The following is a 20,467-nucleotide window of genomic DNA, read 5'->3' as shown; positions in this document are numbered from 1 at the left end:
TTGAAATTAGCTTTAAAATGATGTATATCATGTCTATATTACTTGACATTTAAGTAGTGAAAAATCAATAAAACAGTCAATAAATCCTTTCTTTCCTATTGTTTATTGTTAAGTTCGATGGAGCATATCTCAATAGTGGCACTGGCGACATCCGGGCTCAGTTGTGGCGAGGAGTCACATATGTTCTGCACAGGCATGATAACGATCATCCATGAAAAAACCTGAAAAGTTTGGAAAAGCCTGAAAAAGCGCGTGAAATGAGGCTAGAAAGGCCAAAAATGGGCTGAAATTAAAGAAAGTGCGGAAATTTGGACCACAAAAAAGCAGGAAATCCTGCAAGAGCAGGAAAATTCCCGGGAAAATTTTCATGCCTGTGTTCAGGAATTTAGTCAAAATCGACGATTATTGGTCATTTTCACCCAAACTATAATTTTTCTCATAACACTCGCAATAATACAACAGCAAAAAGCATGACGACCATCAGGACAGGTGTTCCAATAAGTCTGCCTACTCCATCTGTAGGATCTTCTGCCGGAGGAGCGGGTTTTAGTGATACGCCTGGTGGTAACGGTGCCGCAAGAGAACTAGGGTACTCGCCAGTGTCTCGTGAATCACACCATAATTCTGGATCAAGCTCATCTGTAGACAAATCAATCAACCATGCAAACAATCAGTTTCAAAGTCAAAGTTACTCCACCAGCCAATTCACTTGCTCAATCAATCAATCAATGGGCTATTCCAGAAAATAAGTGCACACCCCTATGGAAGAGTACCGGTAACTTTCCACTAAAAAAATAGCTGGATTTCCAAGTTTGCTTTTTGAAAACGATTGCCATCGCCAATGCAACGTTATATACTTGAAAAAGCTTAGAAATGTAATTAAACTAATGAAAAATCACAGAAATTGCCAAAATGAGCTATCAAATTGAGGATTTCTGATTTTGAACTATTTTTCTGCTGGATTTTATCGCCTTTGGATTTCCAAAAATCACGACTGGACAAAAAGTCCGGAATTCCCATGAGGACCCAAGCGTGTCTCTTCACGGAGCAACCGTTTTAACAAATTAACAAACACTTTCACTCTTAATCTAGCTTTACCAATAAAAACTATTAAAATGCAACCAAAATATATACATACCAGCGGGAGGGCTGACAGCAAATCGCACCCACATTCTGACGTCACTTTCATCACAGCTTGCCGCATCACAAAAAAATTCCAAGTTCAATGAATCGGCATTTGCTTGTCTACAATCGTAAATTCTCTATAGAAAAGAAACATTGAAATATTTCAATAGCTTTTAATTGAAATGTCATTTCTGTAATTTAGAGTGCACTGCTATCTTCAGTAGATAGCAGTAAATTACGCGCATTACTATAATAGCCATGAATTAACATGGTGAAGCGTTAACTGCATGCAACCAACCGCTGACTTTGAAATAAATAAATACCGGTAAATAAATAAATAAATAAATAAACTAATTTATTTATTGAAAGTAAATAATTTAATAATCAATAAACTTACATCAATGTAACTAAATTACAACAGTGTAACTAAATCAAAGTAAATAATTAATCACTCAATAGACTTACGGTATCACAGAGTTCGCGACCAAGTTGATCTCTCACGCTGTAAGTGAAAGCAAAAACAAAAGTATATTATTTTCTTACAAAAATAAAATAAATAATAAAAATGTGCAGAAGACAGCATATTTGTTAAATTATTGCACAAGCGCGAATAGTCATCTTCATTAGATAGCAGATTATCATAGTTATTTCTTTTTTAGTTTCTTTTGGAAATCCCTTGATTACTTTACTTTGTTTCTTTTCATATTTCACAAAAATTACAACATAGGCGTTAAGACCCAAAAAGGTGGAAGGTAGGTGGCACGAAAACCAAAATGCAAAATGGGTCATTCCATATGAAATCAAGGAGGCGTCCCACCTGACCCCTTCAGATTTGCTTTATATTGTGGTCATATGTTGTAGGCCTACCTGTAAAAATATTAAAACCTGCAAATTTGAGGTCTGTAGCTCTTATGGATTTTCTGTGGCAGCCATTTAAAGTTGGAGTAGGGGGTCTAACTTTGGACCCAAAAGTTGCCCTTTAAATAAATTACATCTTTGGGAGTCTGTGCCTTCTTTATAAAAAGAAAGAGAGGTCTGAAACTTTGTATACACACTAACTGCATGCCCAATTTGTCAAAAATATAAAATAAAAAAATTCTGTAATTGCTGCGTTGTGTCACGGGGTCATTAAATATGCAAGAAAAATGTAATATTTTGTAAACTGGCAAGTTTAGCCCCTAAATTCACACTTTTGTCAGATTAATTATTTTTTGTTATTTTTTATGCTATATATAGGATAAATACAATGCATATCCAAAAATTGAGGTCACAACTCATTTACATTTGAACAGCGCCCTCACGAAGATGAAATTTATTGCAAATTCAACATTTTCAGGGGCCCAAAGTCGATGTGGTCCACCTTCAAAATTTACAAAACATCACTTTTTATAACTACTAGTCTTAAATTACAACTTTGGTAAGTCCCAGTAATTGTATAGGTTGACTTCATATAAAATGACAAGCCCAAAGTTGACCATTTTCTTATGATTGCATGTAGTGCAAATGTGCAATTCGGAAGGCTTGAAAGTCAAATTGGCCACAATATTAAAAATAAATGATTAGATGAGTAGTTATTGGTCCTATTTACTTTTATTTCCATTTCATTTTCAATATATACAGATTTTCTACGGTAGCCATTTAAAGTTGGTGTAGATGAAAATTAATGCAAATTCACCATTTTCAGGGGGCCCAAAGTCGATGTGGTCAACCTACAAAATTTATAAAACATCACTTTTATATGACTACTAGTCTTAAATTACAACTTTCCTCAATCCCAGTAATTTTATAGATTGACTTCATATAAAACGACAAGCCCAAAGTTGACCATTTACGGATTGCATGTACTGCAAATGTGCCGAATTCGGAAGGTTTAAAAGTCAAAATGGCCACAATATTGAAAATAAATGACTAGATGCGTAGTTATTGGCCCTATTACTTTTATTTCCATTTTATTTTCAATATTGGGGCCAATTTGACTTTCAAGCCTTCCGAACGCACATTTGCACTACATGCAATCATAAGAAAATGGTCAACTTTGGGCTTGTTGTTTTATATGAAGTCAACCTATACAATTACTGGGACTTAGCAAAGGTGTAATTTAAGACTAGTAGTTATATAAAAGTGATGTTTTATAAATTTTGAAGGTGGACCACATCGACTTTGGGCCCCTGAAAATGTTGAATTTACAATAAATGTCATCTTCGTGAGGGCGCTGTTCGAAATGTAAATGAGTTGTGACCTCAATTTTTTGGATATGCATTGTATTTATCCTATATATAGCATCAGTGATAACAAAAAATTATTAATCTGACAAAAATTTGAATTTAGGGGGCTAAACTTGCCAGTTTACAAAACATTACATTTTTCTTGCATATTTAATGACCCCGTGACACAACGCATAATTACAGATTTTTTTATTTTTATTTTTTGACAAATTGGGCATGTAGTTAGTGTGTATACACAGTTTCAGACCTCTCTTTCTTTTTATGAAGAAGGCACAGACTCCCAAAGATGAAATTTATTTAAAGGCCAACTTTTGGGTCCAAATTTAGACCCCCCTACTCCAACTTTAAATGGCTGCCACCGAAAATCCGTAAGAGCTACAAACCTCAAATTTGCCGGTTTTTAATATTTTTACAGGTACAATATAGGGTACCTGCAGGTAATATGGGACCATTAAGGACGTGTAGCTTATTTGCATAAAAACTAAAGAAGATATGCCCACAAGAGATTGTTATGATGAACAACCTGTCCTTTAAGATTAATATAACGGGCAATGTTACCTTGTTTTTATGTTTATTTGGACGCTATGACGTCAAAATGACGTCATCGTCAAGTGTCCCATATTACCTGCATGTGCAGGTAATATGGGACACTGTGTTATCTCTATGGTGAAAATCAAAAAGTTCAGAAAATCACTCTTTTGTTCTAAAAACATTTTTGTTACATGATTTTGAATGTTAAATGCAAATTTCTACAAGAAAATTCAATTTTCTAAATAGTTTTGCTTTTCGCATTGACAATGCACACAATTTCCTATGTGTCCCATATTACCTGCACCCATTCAGTTGAAAATCAGAGAAAATAATCATTTATAAAGGAAAGTGCCACTTGTCAGTGGAATTTTACCTGCTGATAAGCTTAACCCATCACCTAAAGATCATAAAAATGACAAATGCCCCTCAGTACCAGAGTTTTTGGATACACAATCATAAAATGTGACGTCATTGATTTTATATCAGGCCAAAAAACGACATAATTTTTGGGCAATTTCACTCTTTTTGGCATTGATTTCCAAGAGTTTGATACACAGACTCCAAAACTGCATTTCTAGAAGCACAATTGATGTCTCTAAACACTTAACAAATCAACTTAAAGTGTTTACCTTCTCTAAGCTACTTTTTGTTAAAATGAAAACAGGTGTCCCATATTACCTGCTGTCCCATATTACCTGCAGCTACCCTATGACTAAAATATAAAGCAAATCTGAAGGGGTCAGGTCAGAGGATGATTTAAGCACTTCCCAGCAAGTCTTGCGGTTAGCACAGCTGTGTGAGTGAACATGACTCCACTGCCCGCCCACTGCATACACACGTGCATGGTTAAATTTGAATTTGGACAGATATATTTACAATAAAACCACCTTCTAAAGGTTGGTCGATTTCACATTTTATGTTATCTACAGAAGCTGTGAATTATCCTTCATGCATACATCACTTTAGATCTGAAATCGACCAAGTAATAATGACACACGGGCAATTCTAAAACAACATCTTTGCACTGAGTTCAATGGGATTTGAAAAGTAAAGTGGCAGTTGAGACTCTGGTGATAACACTTTTACAGTGCATGATGGGGCTTCCTTAAATCATCCTCTGGGGTCAGGTGGGGCGACTCCTTGATTTCATATGGAGTAACCCAAATACGTCTTTTTTAGGTCAGGATTTATTCTTCAAATTGCACATTGGTCAAGTCATTATAAAAATAGGTTAATACGAAAATTATAAATTTTTGCAGCACTTTTTACTGATTTGAATTTCATAAAACCCTCTGTCTATTTTGTGCACACGACAAATAATACCAACAAAAGCAAAAAGAAGGAGAAATAAGGTATAACGAACATGAGCAACAAACAAGAAACAAGAACATAACAGGGGCACACTCTTAAAAATGATCTACTCATTTTGAAAATTACAATATTATTATATTATTTATCTTACCATAATTGTGAACTAGCTCCACCGTCTGGTTCAGCCATAATTTCAACTCTTCTGTCACCTGTGTTTGGGATCTCATAGCACGGGTTAGGCTGTCCATCTGCCTCGTAATATAAAATTTTAAATTCAAATCCTACTGGTCGACCACCGGGGGTTACACTCCTAAAATCACGGTCATATTCGTCTTCTGGTACGACTTCAAAAGTGGCTGGGTTTGGACACTGGCTGTGGCATACTGTGTAAAGAATCGTGAGATAGACGGATGCGTTAATATAATCGGGTTAAAAAACGGTATCAGGTGTATGATCAGTGGCGAGACAAGGGAGGGCAGCCCCTGAGAAGTATCTCCCCATGGGAGACCTTTTTTGTAATTTTAAGCCCATTTTTGACCATTTTCGTCAAAGCTTGCCCTGTGAATTTGCCTCCAGCTCCCCCCTTGCTTGCACCCCCTCTAAAAAGTCAAAGTCAAATAATACCAACAAAAGCAAAAAGAAGGAGAAATAAGGTATAACGAACATGAGCAACAAACAAGAAACAAGAACATAACAGGGGCACACTCTTAAAATGATCTACTCATTTTGAAACTGTCAAATTTGACGAGGGAAATTAATCAGGTGGTGAAATAACAGATTTCTCTTCAAAATGATTCGCATATGAATAAAAAGAAACTATTCGAATAAAAGATTGATTTGTCAATTATTATCGAGTGAATAGATTCATGTCAAAACATGGCCCAACTTATCAAATTTGATGAGTATAGGGACTCTATTCAAAAATGAATAGTACGAATTTAGAGTGTAGGAAAAAGGAGCAAAACTACGAAGAAAAAAGATAAAATTACTTAATAATACTAGTATGCAATTTTTGTTGGCGAAGGGTTAGTATAAACATTCCTTTTAAATAATGCTAACAATATTTTTTTGGACAATAAGCCCGGGTCATCTCTTCAAAATTTAAATGCATGGTCATCTCTTTAAATTAAACGTCACAATCCACAATCCATATGACCTATAATTAAGGACATATCCATATATGGCATGACAAACGTCACACTTTCATGATCTTCAACTTTAGTGAGTGACGTCATATTTGACAGGAGGATCCTCCATTCTAAAACTTTTGATTCAATGTATCTCTAAGTGACCTCTGAGTATCTTTACCTATTGTCCAATAAACTATTGTTTGTGAATGAAGTTAGAGGATTTGTTCTGGCCAATCTGACACAAGTATGTGAATGACACACATAACTCTATTGTCATGATTGTGTACACATATTCAAACATACAAGGAAACAGTAAAGGAGGAAGAACCAGGAAGTGAAGACAAAATTAAATTCCGATATACGCATAAACATGATAAAACAGGGAGGGAGAGCATAATTTCATCTAAATAAGAAAAAAATGTGAAAAAAATTCATGAGCTACCATGAAATATATATTTAAAAAAAATCATCATTTTTTTGTTTTTGGCTATAGGTAAAAATTACTGCTTTGTTGAGGCTTGGACAAGGAAGTGCTTGGATTGGACGGTAACCTAATTAAGTATTTAGCAGTCATGGCAGTTTGGTTACTATTTATCCATTGTTTAATAATAACTTATTTTTCTTCAAAATGGTAATTATTGCAACTACGCCATGAAAGTTGGTATAGCGGATGAGAAGACAGTAATAGAGCAATGGTTTAGGCCTTTTTTCATCATCGCAACAAACTAATTACTTTGAAAAGAAGAGGGGTGGTCAACATTTGGATAACTGTAAACACGACCTCTATTTTGATTTTATATCCACATAGTTGTTGAACTTGAGAACCCTCGAAAAGTGATTAATACAATATCATTTGTAGGCCTATAGCTAAACGAGTTTAAAAAATGATTTTAGGTATAACACGCCGGAAAAACTCCTTTTCTGCTCGAGATTTCCGAACAGAAAACAGGAATCTACATGAAAATTCACTCCTGCATTTATTATTCGTTTAAAATACTTTGGTCATTAGTGAGGCTACAATGTTAAAAAGTCGAACAAATAGCATAACCATATACGCAGCAAGTGTAGGCTATATGAAAATAACCTCATTAACTTAGAGGATTAGCAGATCTCTATAAAGTTTTAAAACATCCACCTTTACACCTGAGACGAATTAGGTATATTCGTCTCAGCTTTACACTAAACCAGGCACAAACACCAACCCGGGGGCCACTGTAATGGTGAAGGGGGGGTATCAGCGCGTCCGTAAATTCACGTAAAAAGGGTATTTTTTCAGATTAGGGTACGTTACGTGCGTAACGTGAATAGGGTATCAAATTCATGTAAAATTGGTGTAAAAGGGTATGTTTTTGGAGCTCTTACGTACTTAGGGTAGTTTAGTCGAGACGAAATTAGGAAATAAACCAAGCTAAACTGGCCGTGTTTGCCGTCTTCTTCCAACTTCAATATGTGTGGTTTGCAATCGCCATGGTCGTAATTTGCGTTGGACTTGCAGTTCAAAATTCTCTTGGATATGTGGAGAAATGGGTACATCCCAATCCCAAAGAATAAATTCTACAATATTTCAATAAAAAGGGTTGGACCTGTGATCCAAAAAGGGGAAATTATTGGCCCAAAAATCTTGAAAATATTGGACATACTGCATGTACTTTGAGGTAAGCTTTAGCACCATGTAAACTTGTATGGCTCAAAATTCAGACGGCTTGCCACAAATTGCCAGCCCTATCATGCCACTCGCCGCCTGGGTTCTGTGTGTTTACTTGTTTAGGGGTAATAATTGCATCAATTACTTGTTTAGGGTTGGGGAAAAGACAACTACTTGTTTAGGGTAGCAAATCGTGTAACTTATACTTGTTTAGGGGGGAAAATTTCAGTCTCGGAAATACTTGTTTAGGGTGCTTTTTGAGAGTCCTCGGACGCGCCTGATACCCCCTCTTGACACTATAGTGGCCCCCCCGGGACACCAACACATTTCTAAACCCAAGTTTTAATTTTAATTCCAGGTCTGCAAAAGTGCCACTGAAGTTCGCTCATGATAAGTCAACTATAAGACAATACAAGTTAGTTTTGGACGATGGACAAACATATAGCAAATGTTATAAGCTTTAAAAAATCAAACTAATGTCAACTAGTCAGATCTATGGTCTATACGATTTGACAAAGCCTTCACAATGCGAAGAATGATAAGGAAAGATGCTACTTCCGCGTGAAAAAGTAGAGTAAGATAAAATCACACAATTAGTTTGTTATTGTTGCAAATGTTGCAAACAAGTTTTGATCGATTCACTTTATATCAGAACTCACCTGTAATTAGAAAAAGTGCCCAGCATAAACAAAACGTCTGTCTTAAATTAATATCCATGTTGTCAGAGATGAAACAAATTATGATACACCACTTCAAGTTCCTCAAAGAGCAATGATGATATTTCTGATACCAGGCTGATCTTCCACCCTTCTGCCCTTGGCTTGGGTTGATTATGCGTGGTGTAGAAGATTTAGTTCCGCTAAGTTGATGACGGAATATCGATTATGTAACAATGCTAGCTAATTTAGGCTAGCATTGCAGACGTAAGTTTGAATGATTGGCTGATGTCAAAGAAAATGACATACCTCAATAAGGAAGCAAGATGAAATAAGAAAGAGGATGAGAAAGAAAGAGGGAAAGAAAGAAAGAAAGAAAGAAAGAAAGAAAGAAAGAAAGAAAGACAGACAGACAGACAGACAGACAGACAGACAGACAGAAAGAAAGAAAGAAATTTGAAAGAAAGAAAGAAAGAAAGAAAGGCCTCAAATAGTATAGGCCTACAAATAATATGCAGTTCACCTATAAACAAAAATTATATGATTAATGACAGCATGGAGACAGTAGATCAACCCTAGCTCTCTCGGGATTATGATAAAGATGAACACGTCCGCATACACGCTCTGAGACCAGTGGACATGATAATACCGAAAGAAGGAAAAATAAATAAAAATGTGTGTTGTATAAACAAAATGAAGCGGTAGACCTATACTATAAAGAAAAATTAAATTAAAATGACAAAAGAGGTACGAGTAATTAGGCCAACGGGTTAAATTAACTAAATAAAACGGGAACGAAACAAAGAAGGAAAGAAACTAATCAGGAAATGTAAGAGAAAAAAAAGAAGCTATAATAATGATAACAGAATTAAATAAAAAAACATTGAAACGGGAAATCACAAGCAGCAAATAAAAAATGAAGCTAAAAGGGAAATGTAACAAATAACAGATTTAGAAAAAAATGGGAACGGGTTTTAATAAATAAATAACATGGAAACGGAAAATCAAAATGTATCTTTTCGATGATTCTACCTGTCAAGTAATTCTTCCTGTTATAGTGAACGCTCCCATTTACTCATCTAGCGGGGACCCGCGCGAAGCGCGGGTATCCCGCTAGTAGTTATAAATGTCAAATGTCTATAAATTAAAATATAGACATGATTTTCGGAACATGTGAGCAAAAACAGTTCAAGATCTGCTTAAAAACACGATTTTGTGGCAATAGAAATTGTGATGACCTCCTAGGAGATTTGAGCATACGTGGCCAAGTTTAAGGTAAAGTGTGAATTTTCCCATGTTTAACAACAAACACGGGTGAAAAAAATCACATAGACACCATAGACACCAATTTCTATCTTTGTAGCTCTTTATAATACAGGTCCAAAATACCCTGTAGGCTATAGGCATATACGCCCTTTCCTTGGAGGACTCGAGAATTTATAACATGTGTAAAATTAACTAAACTATGCTGAACTAAACTCAGCCCTGTATGTCAAATATGAAAAAAAAAAAAAAAAAAAAAGAAGAAGAAGAAGAAGAAGAAAGACAGACAGCAGAACGTACCGGGACAGCAGAGAACATTTTCCCGTGCCGTGAAAACGGGACTGTATTACTCACCCTGTATAGTTATTTTTTCACACCCTGTATATTTAAAACCCCGGTGTGTCAAAGTTCGCACCATTTGACCTGTGACAAATCTATCCGTTCACTGGAGAGCTGTTTTCAGAGCTAGTCTACGGTAAGTGAGCTCAGATTTTTAAGAGATTTTAATGTTTTGTGTGATATTTAGTGGGCCATATTAAAGGGTTATAAGGAGAAATATATGGTTCTTGTAAAATTAGTAAATGTTCCAAAAGCATGGTTTTGTTTGCTCAAACGCCGAGTTTGTTTTCGTTAGGGTGCCTGCCTGTGTACTGCATGTACTGTCAGTGACTGTAGTGTATACACAGCACAGTCAACAGTGCATGTACATTCATGGCATGCATTGTAATATACTTTATATAGGTAACCTATAGTGGGAATTCCAATTGAATGAACGCAGCTTTCAATAGCGTGACGAATTTTTGCGTACACTGTGCGATGTACGCCAGCGTAAAAGCGACTGTGCGTGAGTAACGCTGAAGTGAATCAACCATGCCAACGCACTTTTCGTGATTGGATAGCATTGTATCCAAGGTCGTGCGTTCGCGTTGTAGTTTGAAATACGCAATATACGATCGCGGTTAGATCGAGTGCAGCTGTTAAAAGCTGCGTTCATTCAATTGGAATTCTTACTATAGGCAAACCTTAGTTAACACATTTACTAGTCAGCGAATTCGCCGAGACCGGGGCCCCAACACAATGCATATTTACATAGAAATTTGAATTTTTTTCGAGAATAGGTGGGTGAAGGAAACCTACATAAATATGTTTTCTATACTTCACTTGACCCAAATATATGATTTTTTATGGTGATAATCAAGTCGCACATGGAATTTTAGAGGATTTTGATAGCAGTTCCATTAAAAAAGCTGCCATCGCCATGAGACTAAGATCTAGAAACACCCCCGAAATGCCGTTTTGGGGAATTTTGCTAGCTGAATCTTTTTGATGAAAGTCAATCTTTGACAAGGTGTAACTTTGCTACGGAAAGTGCTATGAAAAAAAGGTTTTCAGTTTTGGCTTAGTTTACTCAAGGGCTTTAATTTGATATATAAAACGATGCAATTTGATGGCAAATTTGAATTCATCTAGGATACCTATGTAATAGAATGTATGCAATGTATTTGCCCGTATCGTGTACATTTGCAGTTCAATTAAATTTGTGTTTTGTGTTGCACATTTTAAATATGCAAGTTGCGTTAATTCCTCTCGAGCGCACATAAAAAACTCAAGACATATTCTTTGATGTCATTTTCCACATTGCAGCTGCTGAAGAATGTGTAGGTATGCCAGGCAAACCTTAGTTAACACATTTGCTAGTCAGCGAAATTTGCCTAGACCGGAGACCAAACACAATACATATTTACATAGAAATTTCAATTTTTTTCAAGAACAGGTCGGTCAAGGAAACCCACATAAATATGTTTTCTATACTTCACTTGACCCAAATTAAATATATGATTTTTTATGGTGATGAGACACTCACACATGGAATTTTAGAGGGATTTTGATAGCAGTTCCATTAAAAAAAGCTGCTATCATCATGAGACCAAGATCTAGAAACACCCCCGTAATGCTGTTATTGGGGAATTTTGCTAGCAGAATCTTTTTGATGAAATTCGATCTTTGAAAAGATGTAACTTTGCCACGGAAAGTTCTATGACAAAAAGGTTTTCAGTTTTGGCTTTCTTTACTCAAGGGCTTTTAAATTTGATACCGGTATATAAAATGATGCAGTTTGATGGCAAATTTAAATTCACCTGGCATACCTAGAATGTGGATGGGTCAAACAAACCATCTTATACATGTACCAGGGGGGTGGGGCGAAGGTGGCGTTCGCAAGGGGGCAGAGGGGATGTGCGCCCCCGTTAAATTTCAAAAAAAATAGGAAGAGGAGAGGAGAGAAAGAGAAAAAGAGAATAAAAGGGAGAAAAAGAGAAGAGAAAAGTTAAATAATTGCATGCATATAACCGTGGTATTAAATTGATTAGGCGCATGCCTAACGCACGGTTGGGTCGATCGTGAGTAAATTATTAATAGGCCTATATATAGGTATGAGAGGCAAACCTTAGTTAATACATTTGCTAGTCAGCTAAATTGGCCTAGACCGGAGCCCAAACACATTACATAGAAATTTAAAAGAACAGATTGGTCAAGGAAACCTGTACATAAATATGTTGTCTATTGGCCACTTGCACGGTTCCGCCATTATGCACTATGTGCGGGGAGAGCCTCGAACTGGCAGCATACATGAATGGGAATTGAACCAGTCATATAACATTCTGTGTAAGGTTACGTAATTCTTCCTTTCATGTATGCTGCCAGTTCGAGGCTCTCCCGCATATAGTGCATAATGGCGGAACTGCAAGTGGCTAATACTTCACTTGACCCAAATATATGATTTTTTTTGGTGATTCGACAATCGCACATGGAATTTTAGAGGAATTTTGATAGCAGTTCCTGCTATCATCATGAGACTAAGATCTAGAAACAGCACCGAAATGCTGTTTTGTTAGCTGAATCTTTTTGATGAAAGTCAATCTTTGACAGGATATAACTTTGCTACGGAAAGTGCTACATGACAAAACGGTTTTCAGTTTTGGCTTTCTTTACTCAAGGGCTTTAGGGGCTAGGGTGCAATAATTATGAGCCCTGGGGAGGGTAAAATTGGGGGGGGGGCAGCAAATTGGGATCCCAAAAATTTGGCCTGTGTAAAGGGGGTAAAGATTTTTTGGCGTGCCGAGGGGGGGGTAAAAGCAATTTTTGGCAAGCCGAGAGGGGGGGGCAAGCGATTTTTGGTGGGCCGTTTGAAAAAGATTCTGAACTGAATGTTTGCCTGAACAGTTAATTATGAAACTTAATCCATCTTCAGTTCACCAGAGTTGAAAACTTCCAGTAGCCAGTCACTGTCTGTTTTTTTAATTTTTTAATTTTGTTTATCTTATCTGCGTCAATAATAGAATATTGATTTTTATCGAATTGAATACATCTCTACATATAATACATGGTGTCGACACTGTGCGGTACTAATGTACTTTTTAAAACCCATCAACCAATTATAATGTCAAAAAGAAATCTATGCTACTGATTTTAACTTTGATACATGTATTATTATTACATTACAGCATCCAACGTACATGTATTGTAATTTCAAACTGTCAACAGCCATACAAATTTGATGATCTTTGTCGAGACTCAAGGCATTTTATGCACCCAAACATTATGGTTTTTGATGGCATAAAAAATCTCAAATATTTTGAAAGCTAAGGTGCAGTTAAGCCCCACCAGATCTGTATGAAAGGGAGACAGGGAAACAGAACTAAAGGTTAATATACTGAATACATAACAAGTGCTACATGACAAAATGGTTTTCAGTTTTGGCTTTCTTTACTCAAGGGCTTTAGGGGCTGTGCAATAATTATGAGCCCTGGGGGAGGGTAAAATTGGGGGGGGCAGCAAATTGGGATCCCAAAAATTTGGCCTGTGTAAAGGGGGTAAAGATTTTTTGGCGTGCGAGGGGGGGGTAAAAGCAATTTTGGCAAGCCGAGAGGGGGGGGCAAGCAATTTTTGGTGGGCCGTTTGGAAATTTTACCCCCCCCCCCCCGGGCAAGCGATTTTTGGCAGGCACAAACACATTACATAGAAATTTAAAAGAACAGATTGGTCAAGGAAACCTACATAAATATGTTGTCTATACTTCACTTGACCCAAATATATGATTTTTTTTGGTGATGAGACAATCACACAGGTGAATTTTAGAGGGATTTTGATAGCAGTTCCACATAGAAAAGCTGCTATCATCATGAGACTAAGAGCTAGAAACACCACCGAAATGCTGTTTTGTTAGCGGAATCTTTTTGATGAAAGTCAATCTTTGACAAGATGTAGCTTTGCTACGGAAAGTGCTACATGACAAAATGGTTTTCAGTTTTGGCTTTCTTTACTCAAGGGCTTTAGGGTCTGTGCAATAATTATGAGCCCTGGGGAGGGTAAAATTGGGGGGGGGGCAGCAAATTGGGATCCCAAAAATTTGGCCTGTGTAAAGGGGGGTAAAGATTTTTGGCGTGCCGAGAGGGGGGGGGGGGGTAAAAGCGATTTTTGGCAAGCCGAGAGGGGGGCAAGCGATTTTTGGTGGGCCGTTAGGAAATTTTACCCCCCCAGGGGGCTCATAATTATTGCACAGTCCCTTAATTTGATACGGTATATAAAATGATGCAGTTTGATGGCAAATTTGAATTCACCTTTCATACCTACTATATAGGCCTGTAATTATTTTAGGCATTGCTTGCAGGTGGATTCTCGGCCCAAAGGCCTATGGAAATTACTGTGGGCTATTGATATACAGGGCCCATCACATTTTGTCACACATGCTTTTCACGAGTCTCAATTCTTATAATGTGTTAGTAGACTAGTGGACCACTGTATTTGAAATTTTGCAAATTTTCATTTGAAATCATTTCATTACAAAATTTTCCAAATTCTCAGGGAGGAAGATCCCCCTCAGACATCCTCTACGCAGTGGATAAACATTAAGTGGCTGTTTTCGCTTCTGCTTTTGACACTCGGCACATTATTTATCAGCCCACAATAATAGGGAAATCTTGTCCATGCACAAAAGGCTTAATGGGGCGTCATTTCACATATTTTCGGCTTTTCCGAACTAAAATTTTACACAATAATAGTGCCAAAATGGTTCACCAAATGGCTTCAATTAGGACTTCATTTTGCACAGTTTTTCACTTCTGATATCCCCCCTCAGACACCCCCTGCGTAGTGGATAACCAATTGGCCGTTTTCGCTGGTTCTGCTTTTCGGCACCAGCACATGAGCACATTATGTTTACAATTTAGTGGCCTTCAATAATAGGGAAACTTCTTGTCCATGCATGAAATGAGCTACCTATTTCACAAATTTTTAGCTTTTTTAATCTAAAATTTCACACAATAATAGTGCCAAAATGGTTCACCAAATGGCTTCAATTAGATCTTCATTTTGCAAAAGTTTCTCACTTCTGAGGGGGTCACATCCCACCTCAGACATCCCCCTGCACCGTGCAAGTGCAACGCGATGGTCGCTTCATGGCCATTTCTTTTTATTATTAGACCAGATCCCTGATATGATATAAACCCCCATTAAAAACAACCCTGAATACGCGCCTGAATAGAAACAAATTTTGTAATGCTATGTGCTATTAATTTCACTAGTATAGTAATAATAAATTTATCAGTTTCATTATTTGACATTTTTCAAAAAAGATACAGAAAACTTTAATTTTTTCAATGTGACCTATTTGGCAAAACTAGCTTTCCATGCATCTTGATGCCTCAATCATCTACCCTTGACCTAGTTCTGTTGTGGTGAATATAAAATGGAATGTCCAATCGTTAAAAATCCTATTTTTCCTATCATGATGTATTTCCTCATTTTTTTGGGTAATTTTTTACAAGTTTGTTATGTTTCCCCTAGTCAGAGTAAGAGATCGGTATGGATCTGGACATCCCAGGGTATGGCTCTCACCCAGTTGTTCTTGGGTTTGTATGTATTCTTTTGATTAAAGGGGGATGGCCCGATTTATCAATGTAACGTTTTCAGTTTGATTGAATGACCGTTACCACCAATTCCCATCTGTGAAGTTTCATGTCGGTAATTTCAATTCGTTTTGATATGAGAGCTAAAAATGTGATTTTCTACCTGAATACTGGTTATTAATTATTGGTCGACCAAAAAGTGCACCTTTTCATATTCAAACTAAATATATTGCAGCCCTAAAATTTTACAGGGTATATGAGAAAAATAGTATCCTTCTGATACCAAAATTTATACCACTTCCAGTAAAATCTGGGGTTCTGGGGATGAAGCTATTTGAGATTGGGCTATACCCCTTTAAAAAAGATGATTTAATAAAAAATTGCTGGCAGAGAGGGACACATACCCCACCTTCAGTGCCCCTCCCTAATACATGTAAGCATCCCATTCAAACAGACATTTTCAAGCTACAACTTTCTAAGCAAGTCTCCTTTCAGTGCACCTGTACTTGGAACTAAATTGTGTCAAATGTCTATAAAATTACCATCTAAACCTTCTGGCTAATTACCAATGTACTATACATTACTCCCTATTCCAGAAAAATACAGCACTAATTTTTTTTGAATTAAAAAAATATTATCCTGTTTTGCCAAATGAAACGCAGCTAAATCCTAATCCTTTATTTAGTTCTAACTGGCAATGGAAGTTTACATTTTTGGAAATAAGGGCTAAAAACACGCATTTTTGTTTTTGTATGCTATGACAATCAATCCCAAAGACTAATTTCAAGTTACCATTCTAACTTTTGGAAAACACATATTTTCTAATATTTTCCATAACCAATTATCAAAAATAACATAAAATATTAACATTTTGAGAGCTCACTCTTAGCCTATATATAATCAAGATTTTGAATGCTTAAGTTAGAATTTTGTGACTACAATTGTAAGAAAACATGCAAAACTGCATGTTCCATAAGTCCAAATATTAAAATTTGATTTTTATTCCGAGTTAGAACTTACTAAAGGATTAGGAATTAGCTATGTTTCATTTGGCAAAACAAGATAATATTTGTTTAATTCCAAAAAAATAGTGCTGTATTTTTCTCGAATAGGGAGTAGTAATGCCATCTGTGATTCGGGGTAAAAGTATGTATGATAACTCCATTGTTTATATCATGCTCAATTCATGGTATTTTGCTTTTCTGTTGCATGGGATATGTAATACTTGTGATTATTCTTGTTCTGAAAGTAAAATGAATAATATAGCATGTATTACTGGATCGGTGTTTTATAATAGCTTCACTACACTCTCATAGATTTTCATTGCATTTTCTTATGATGAGGAATGTGTTCAGGTTAGTGTTCGGGGTTTATGGTTAGGGTTTGTGTATAAAAATAAATTTTTATGTAATGACATGCACTGAATGGAACATCATTATTTGTGTGTTACCTGAACAGGCCCTGTGTCAGTTACATCACTAGGAGAAAATGGGAAATAAATCAAATGCTGTTATAGCAATATAGTGAAAATGGCTGTAAATTATGACAGATCTTGCTAAATTTCGATAAATGACAGGAAATGATGATAAAATTGTGTCAAATTCTTACAAATCGCCAGAAATCGTCTTAATTCACATTAAAGTCTGCTTAGTAACAGCACTTTGTATTCTGCTAAATCAGCAGAAATGTTGCAAAATAATGTGCATTGTCCCCCAAGTGACACAGGCCTCTGTACTTGGGTACGTTCAAAATTCTGTCTGTATGCACAATGTATAGTGTGTGACTGTGCGTTTGTTTTTGCCAGCAGACGAGGACATACACTCGCACTTCACATTCAAACCCCGGACAACCCTGCAATGGGGAACCATCCTCAGTTTCTGGTGGCCTGCAAACGACCACAAATGCATGTATTTGCGAAATACAACCTCTATCGGTATATAAGAAATAACATCCGCAGTTGCTAGGTTAAATTCCATACACACAAAAATACACAAACAAAATGGCGGAAAACGTCCTCGGTATGGTCCTCAACAGCGTCCACGTTTGGAGGCGATTACATGTGGGGGTGTGTATGTAAGTGTATCATATGTATGGATATCACTAATATACCAGAAGACCATAATGAATTGCATTATGATCATTATTACAGAATAAAGCTAAATATTCATATGGCAGAGTTACATCCTACAAGCATATGCCTCTAAATGAGTTTTGATCGAAGAAACGAAAGGCAGACGCCCTCCACTGGTCTTACAATAATACATGTCTGTATCAGTAATATAGTTGCTCAAACTCCAAATAATGTTTTTGTGGTGAATGTCTGGCTTTTGTCTTTTTTTGTAAAAAAAACCCACTCATTTAGAGGCATACTATGTTTGAAGATGGAATTGTTTAATTCCCCCAACAAAATAATCCCAAATATTTCAAAAATGCATAGTTTAACCCTAACACCCATAAATACCACAAAATACCAGGATGAAAACCACTGCGTATGCGTGAATCCCAGGGTCTGTGATGACACAATCACCCTAAGTGCTATATATGCTCACAAAATCGCTGCCCGGGGCAACATAACCCATGTGGCTACCGGTCGGTGATTGTTTGCTTGGCATGCAGGGAGTCGCAGGTTCGAATCCTGGGGATGCCAAGTGACTTCTTTGTTCATCTTCTCTCCTTTTTTGTTTCTTCTTTAACTTCCGAAAAGCAGGGTTGGGTATTAGGGTTAACCTGATGGCTGTCCAAAAGAGTGGACCAAAATGACATCATTATTTATTTGATTATTTCAGGTGGCAGGTATAACAGCCAAATAGGGACCACAAGAGCAGGCAGCATTGTGTTCCACAGATCTCATTTTATATCCTCTCAGGGATTACTATACAGCAATGACCGGTTAATACTGTACAGCAAAGGGTACCAGTGGTAATATTTTAATGACAATTTAATGTTAATTTGGCAGACAATATTATAAATTTAAAGGATAACATCCTGGTTTCCATTAGTAGTTTCCATTGTGAAGATATAAAGAAAAAACAGTGAATTTTCTTATTATTTTGCACATTTTAATCACCAATCTCAGAACTGGTCGGGCCGACTTCAGGTACCTTTTGCTGTTACGGGTCAGTCATGTAATATGGCACCCAGATACAATGTTGTTAATTATTAATGCAGGTCGTTTCCAGGAAGCTCTTGTGTTAATTTGTGTTGGAAAGTTGCAAGTGCCAGTGTGCATATGAAGTAAGACAGTCTGTGATGCATAATGACCAGAGGTGTGGGAGAATCACATCCCTTAAGGTGGTACTACACCCCTGGCCAATTTTATGGCTACTTATGCATTTTCTCAAAAATTATAGCACATTGGTGACAAGTAAGATATGTATATTATAGGGGCAAGGACTACAACTACTGTACTGAAAATTCAGCAACTCAAAGCGAGCAGTTATTGATTTATCGATCAAATATTGGGTTTCCCTCATTTTTGACTGTAACCCCACAACTGTTGTCTGTGCTGAAATAAAATTTACAGTGAAGTAGTTGTAGTCCTTGCCCTATAATATACATATCTTACTTGTCCCTAATGCGCTTATCATTTTAAAGAAAAATGCAAAAATAGGCACAAATTTGGACAGGGGTGTAGTACCCCCTTAAGCCTTAAAAAAAGATTTGTATTGCTCTTTTCAACTGACCCTAAAATCTGAGTCATATTTTTATTTGTTTGTTTTTTCATATTTGAATTTTCATATATTTATTTGGTACAAAAGTTGCAAAATGTTTTGCCTGTTTGTAATTTATACCACCAACTCTGTTAAAAAAAGACAAATCTGATAAATCATTGTTTACAATCATATTAAAAAATCAGATTTTGTGGGGAACTTGCATTATAGCCTAAATAAAACAGTATAAAAACAATTACTGACAAACAACCTTGACTTTGGAGCTTTAATGGCAATACAAACATCATAAAAGAATTATGATTAAAATGGATTTTTAATGATCAGTAGTTAACACACATATGGTATGAGCTACATATGTATACAGGATGAAGTTAAATTCAACTGTAGGCCTATGCATTTATTTTGAGATTTCTTAATAAAATAATAAGATATTTAATATGTCCCCAGCATAAATGCCTTACCAAACATGAATGCCTATTTGGCATTCTGTAGGTATTCGCCAAGCCCTCGAGTGCCAAGGATAGCGGTACTAGGTGGTCACTAGCACTCAGCAGCTAATGAATGCCTATAGAGATGGTTCACAGGCATTCGAATGCCTCACAAGAATGCTACCGAATGCCTATTTACTCATTAAGCCCTCGTTAAAGCTCAATACTATTAACTTAGGCATTCCTAAGCATTCGTAACTTAGGCATTCCTAAGTGATTCTAGGATTAGGCGGTTTGCTATAGGCACTCAGTGGCATTCGGATAAGTCATAGGCATTCGGTTTACAAAATTCTTAAGGAATAGGCATTCCACTGAAAAACTTCTAAGTATTAGGCATTCGGTTAAAAAAATTCTTAAGTAATAGGCATTTGATTCAATTAGGCATTCTGCTAATAGCCTTGACTAGCATTCCTTGGTGGTTGACCCAAGGGTCAAACAGGTGCATGATGGGAATATATTTCTAACTGCCATTTTAAACTGGTGTGAATGCAGAGATGATGGATTCTTAATCCTTTC

General features: G+C 36.5%; 1 protein-coding gene across 1 annotated transcript; it reads right to left on the bottom strand.

The window, feature by feature from the left end:
* Nucleotides 1–407: 407 nt before the first annotated feature.
* On the bottom strand, nt 408–8,785 carry LOC140148828 (uncharacterized). The gene is made up of 5 exons (XM_072170903.1): nt 8,627–8,785; nt 5,344–5,575; nt 1,591–1,627; nt 1,139–1,262; nt 408–639 (listed from the first exon to the last, which is right to left on the bottom strand). Exons 1-5 carry the CDS (start codon nt 8,682–8,684, stop codon nt 437–439), a joined length of 654 nt encoding a protein of 217 aa, XP_072027004.1. The 5' UTR covers nt 8,685–8,785; the 3' UTR covers nt 408–436.
* Between the last annotated feature and the right edge of the window lie 11,682 nt (nt 8,786–20,467).

Source organism: Amphiura filiformis, chromosome 3, assembly GCF_039555335.1.
Source record: "Amphiura filiformis chromosome 3, Afil_fr2py, whole genome shotgun sequence".
NCBI classification, from domain to species: Eukaryota; Metazoa; Echinodermata; class Ophiuroidea; order Amphilepidida; family Amphiuridae; genus Amphiura; species Amphiura filiformis.
This window is presented reverse-complemented; position numbering and strand designations above follow the sequence as displayed.

Excerpts from the sequence above, each read along its gene's own strand:
- LOC140148828 (XM_072170903.1), bottom strand. The coding sequence starts at position 8,684 with ATGGATATTAATTTAAGACAGACGTTTTGTTTATGCTGGGCACTTTTT. Across the intron at positions 5,576-8,626 it reads GGCACTTTTTCTAATTACAG|TATGCCACAGCCAGTGTCCA; the intron begins GTGAGTTCTGAT and ends TTCTTTACACAG. Across the intron at positions 1,628-5,343 it reads GGAGCTAGTTCACAATTATG|CGTGAGAGATCAACTTGGTC; the intron begins GTAAGATAAATA and ends TTTCACTTACAG.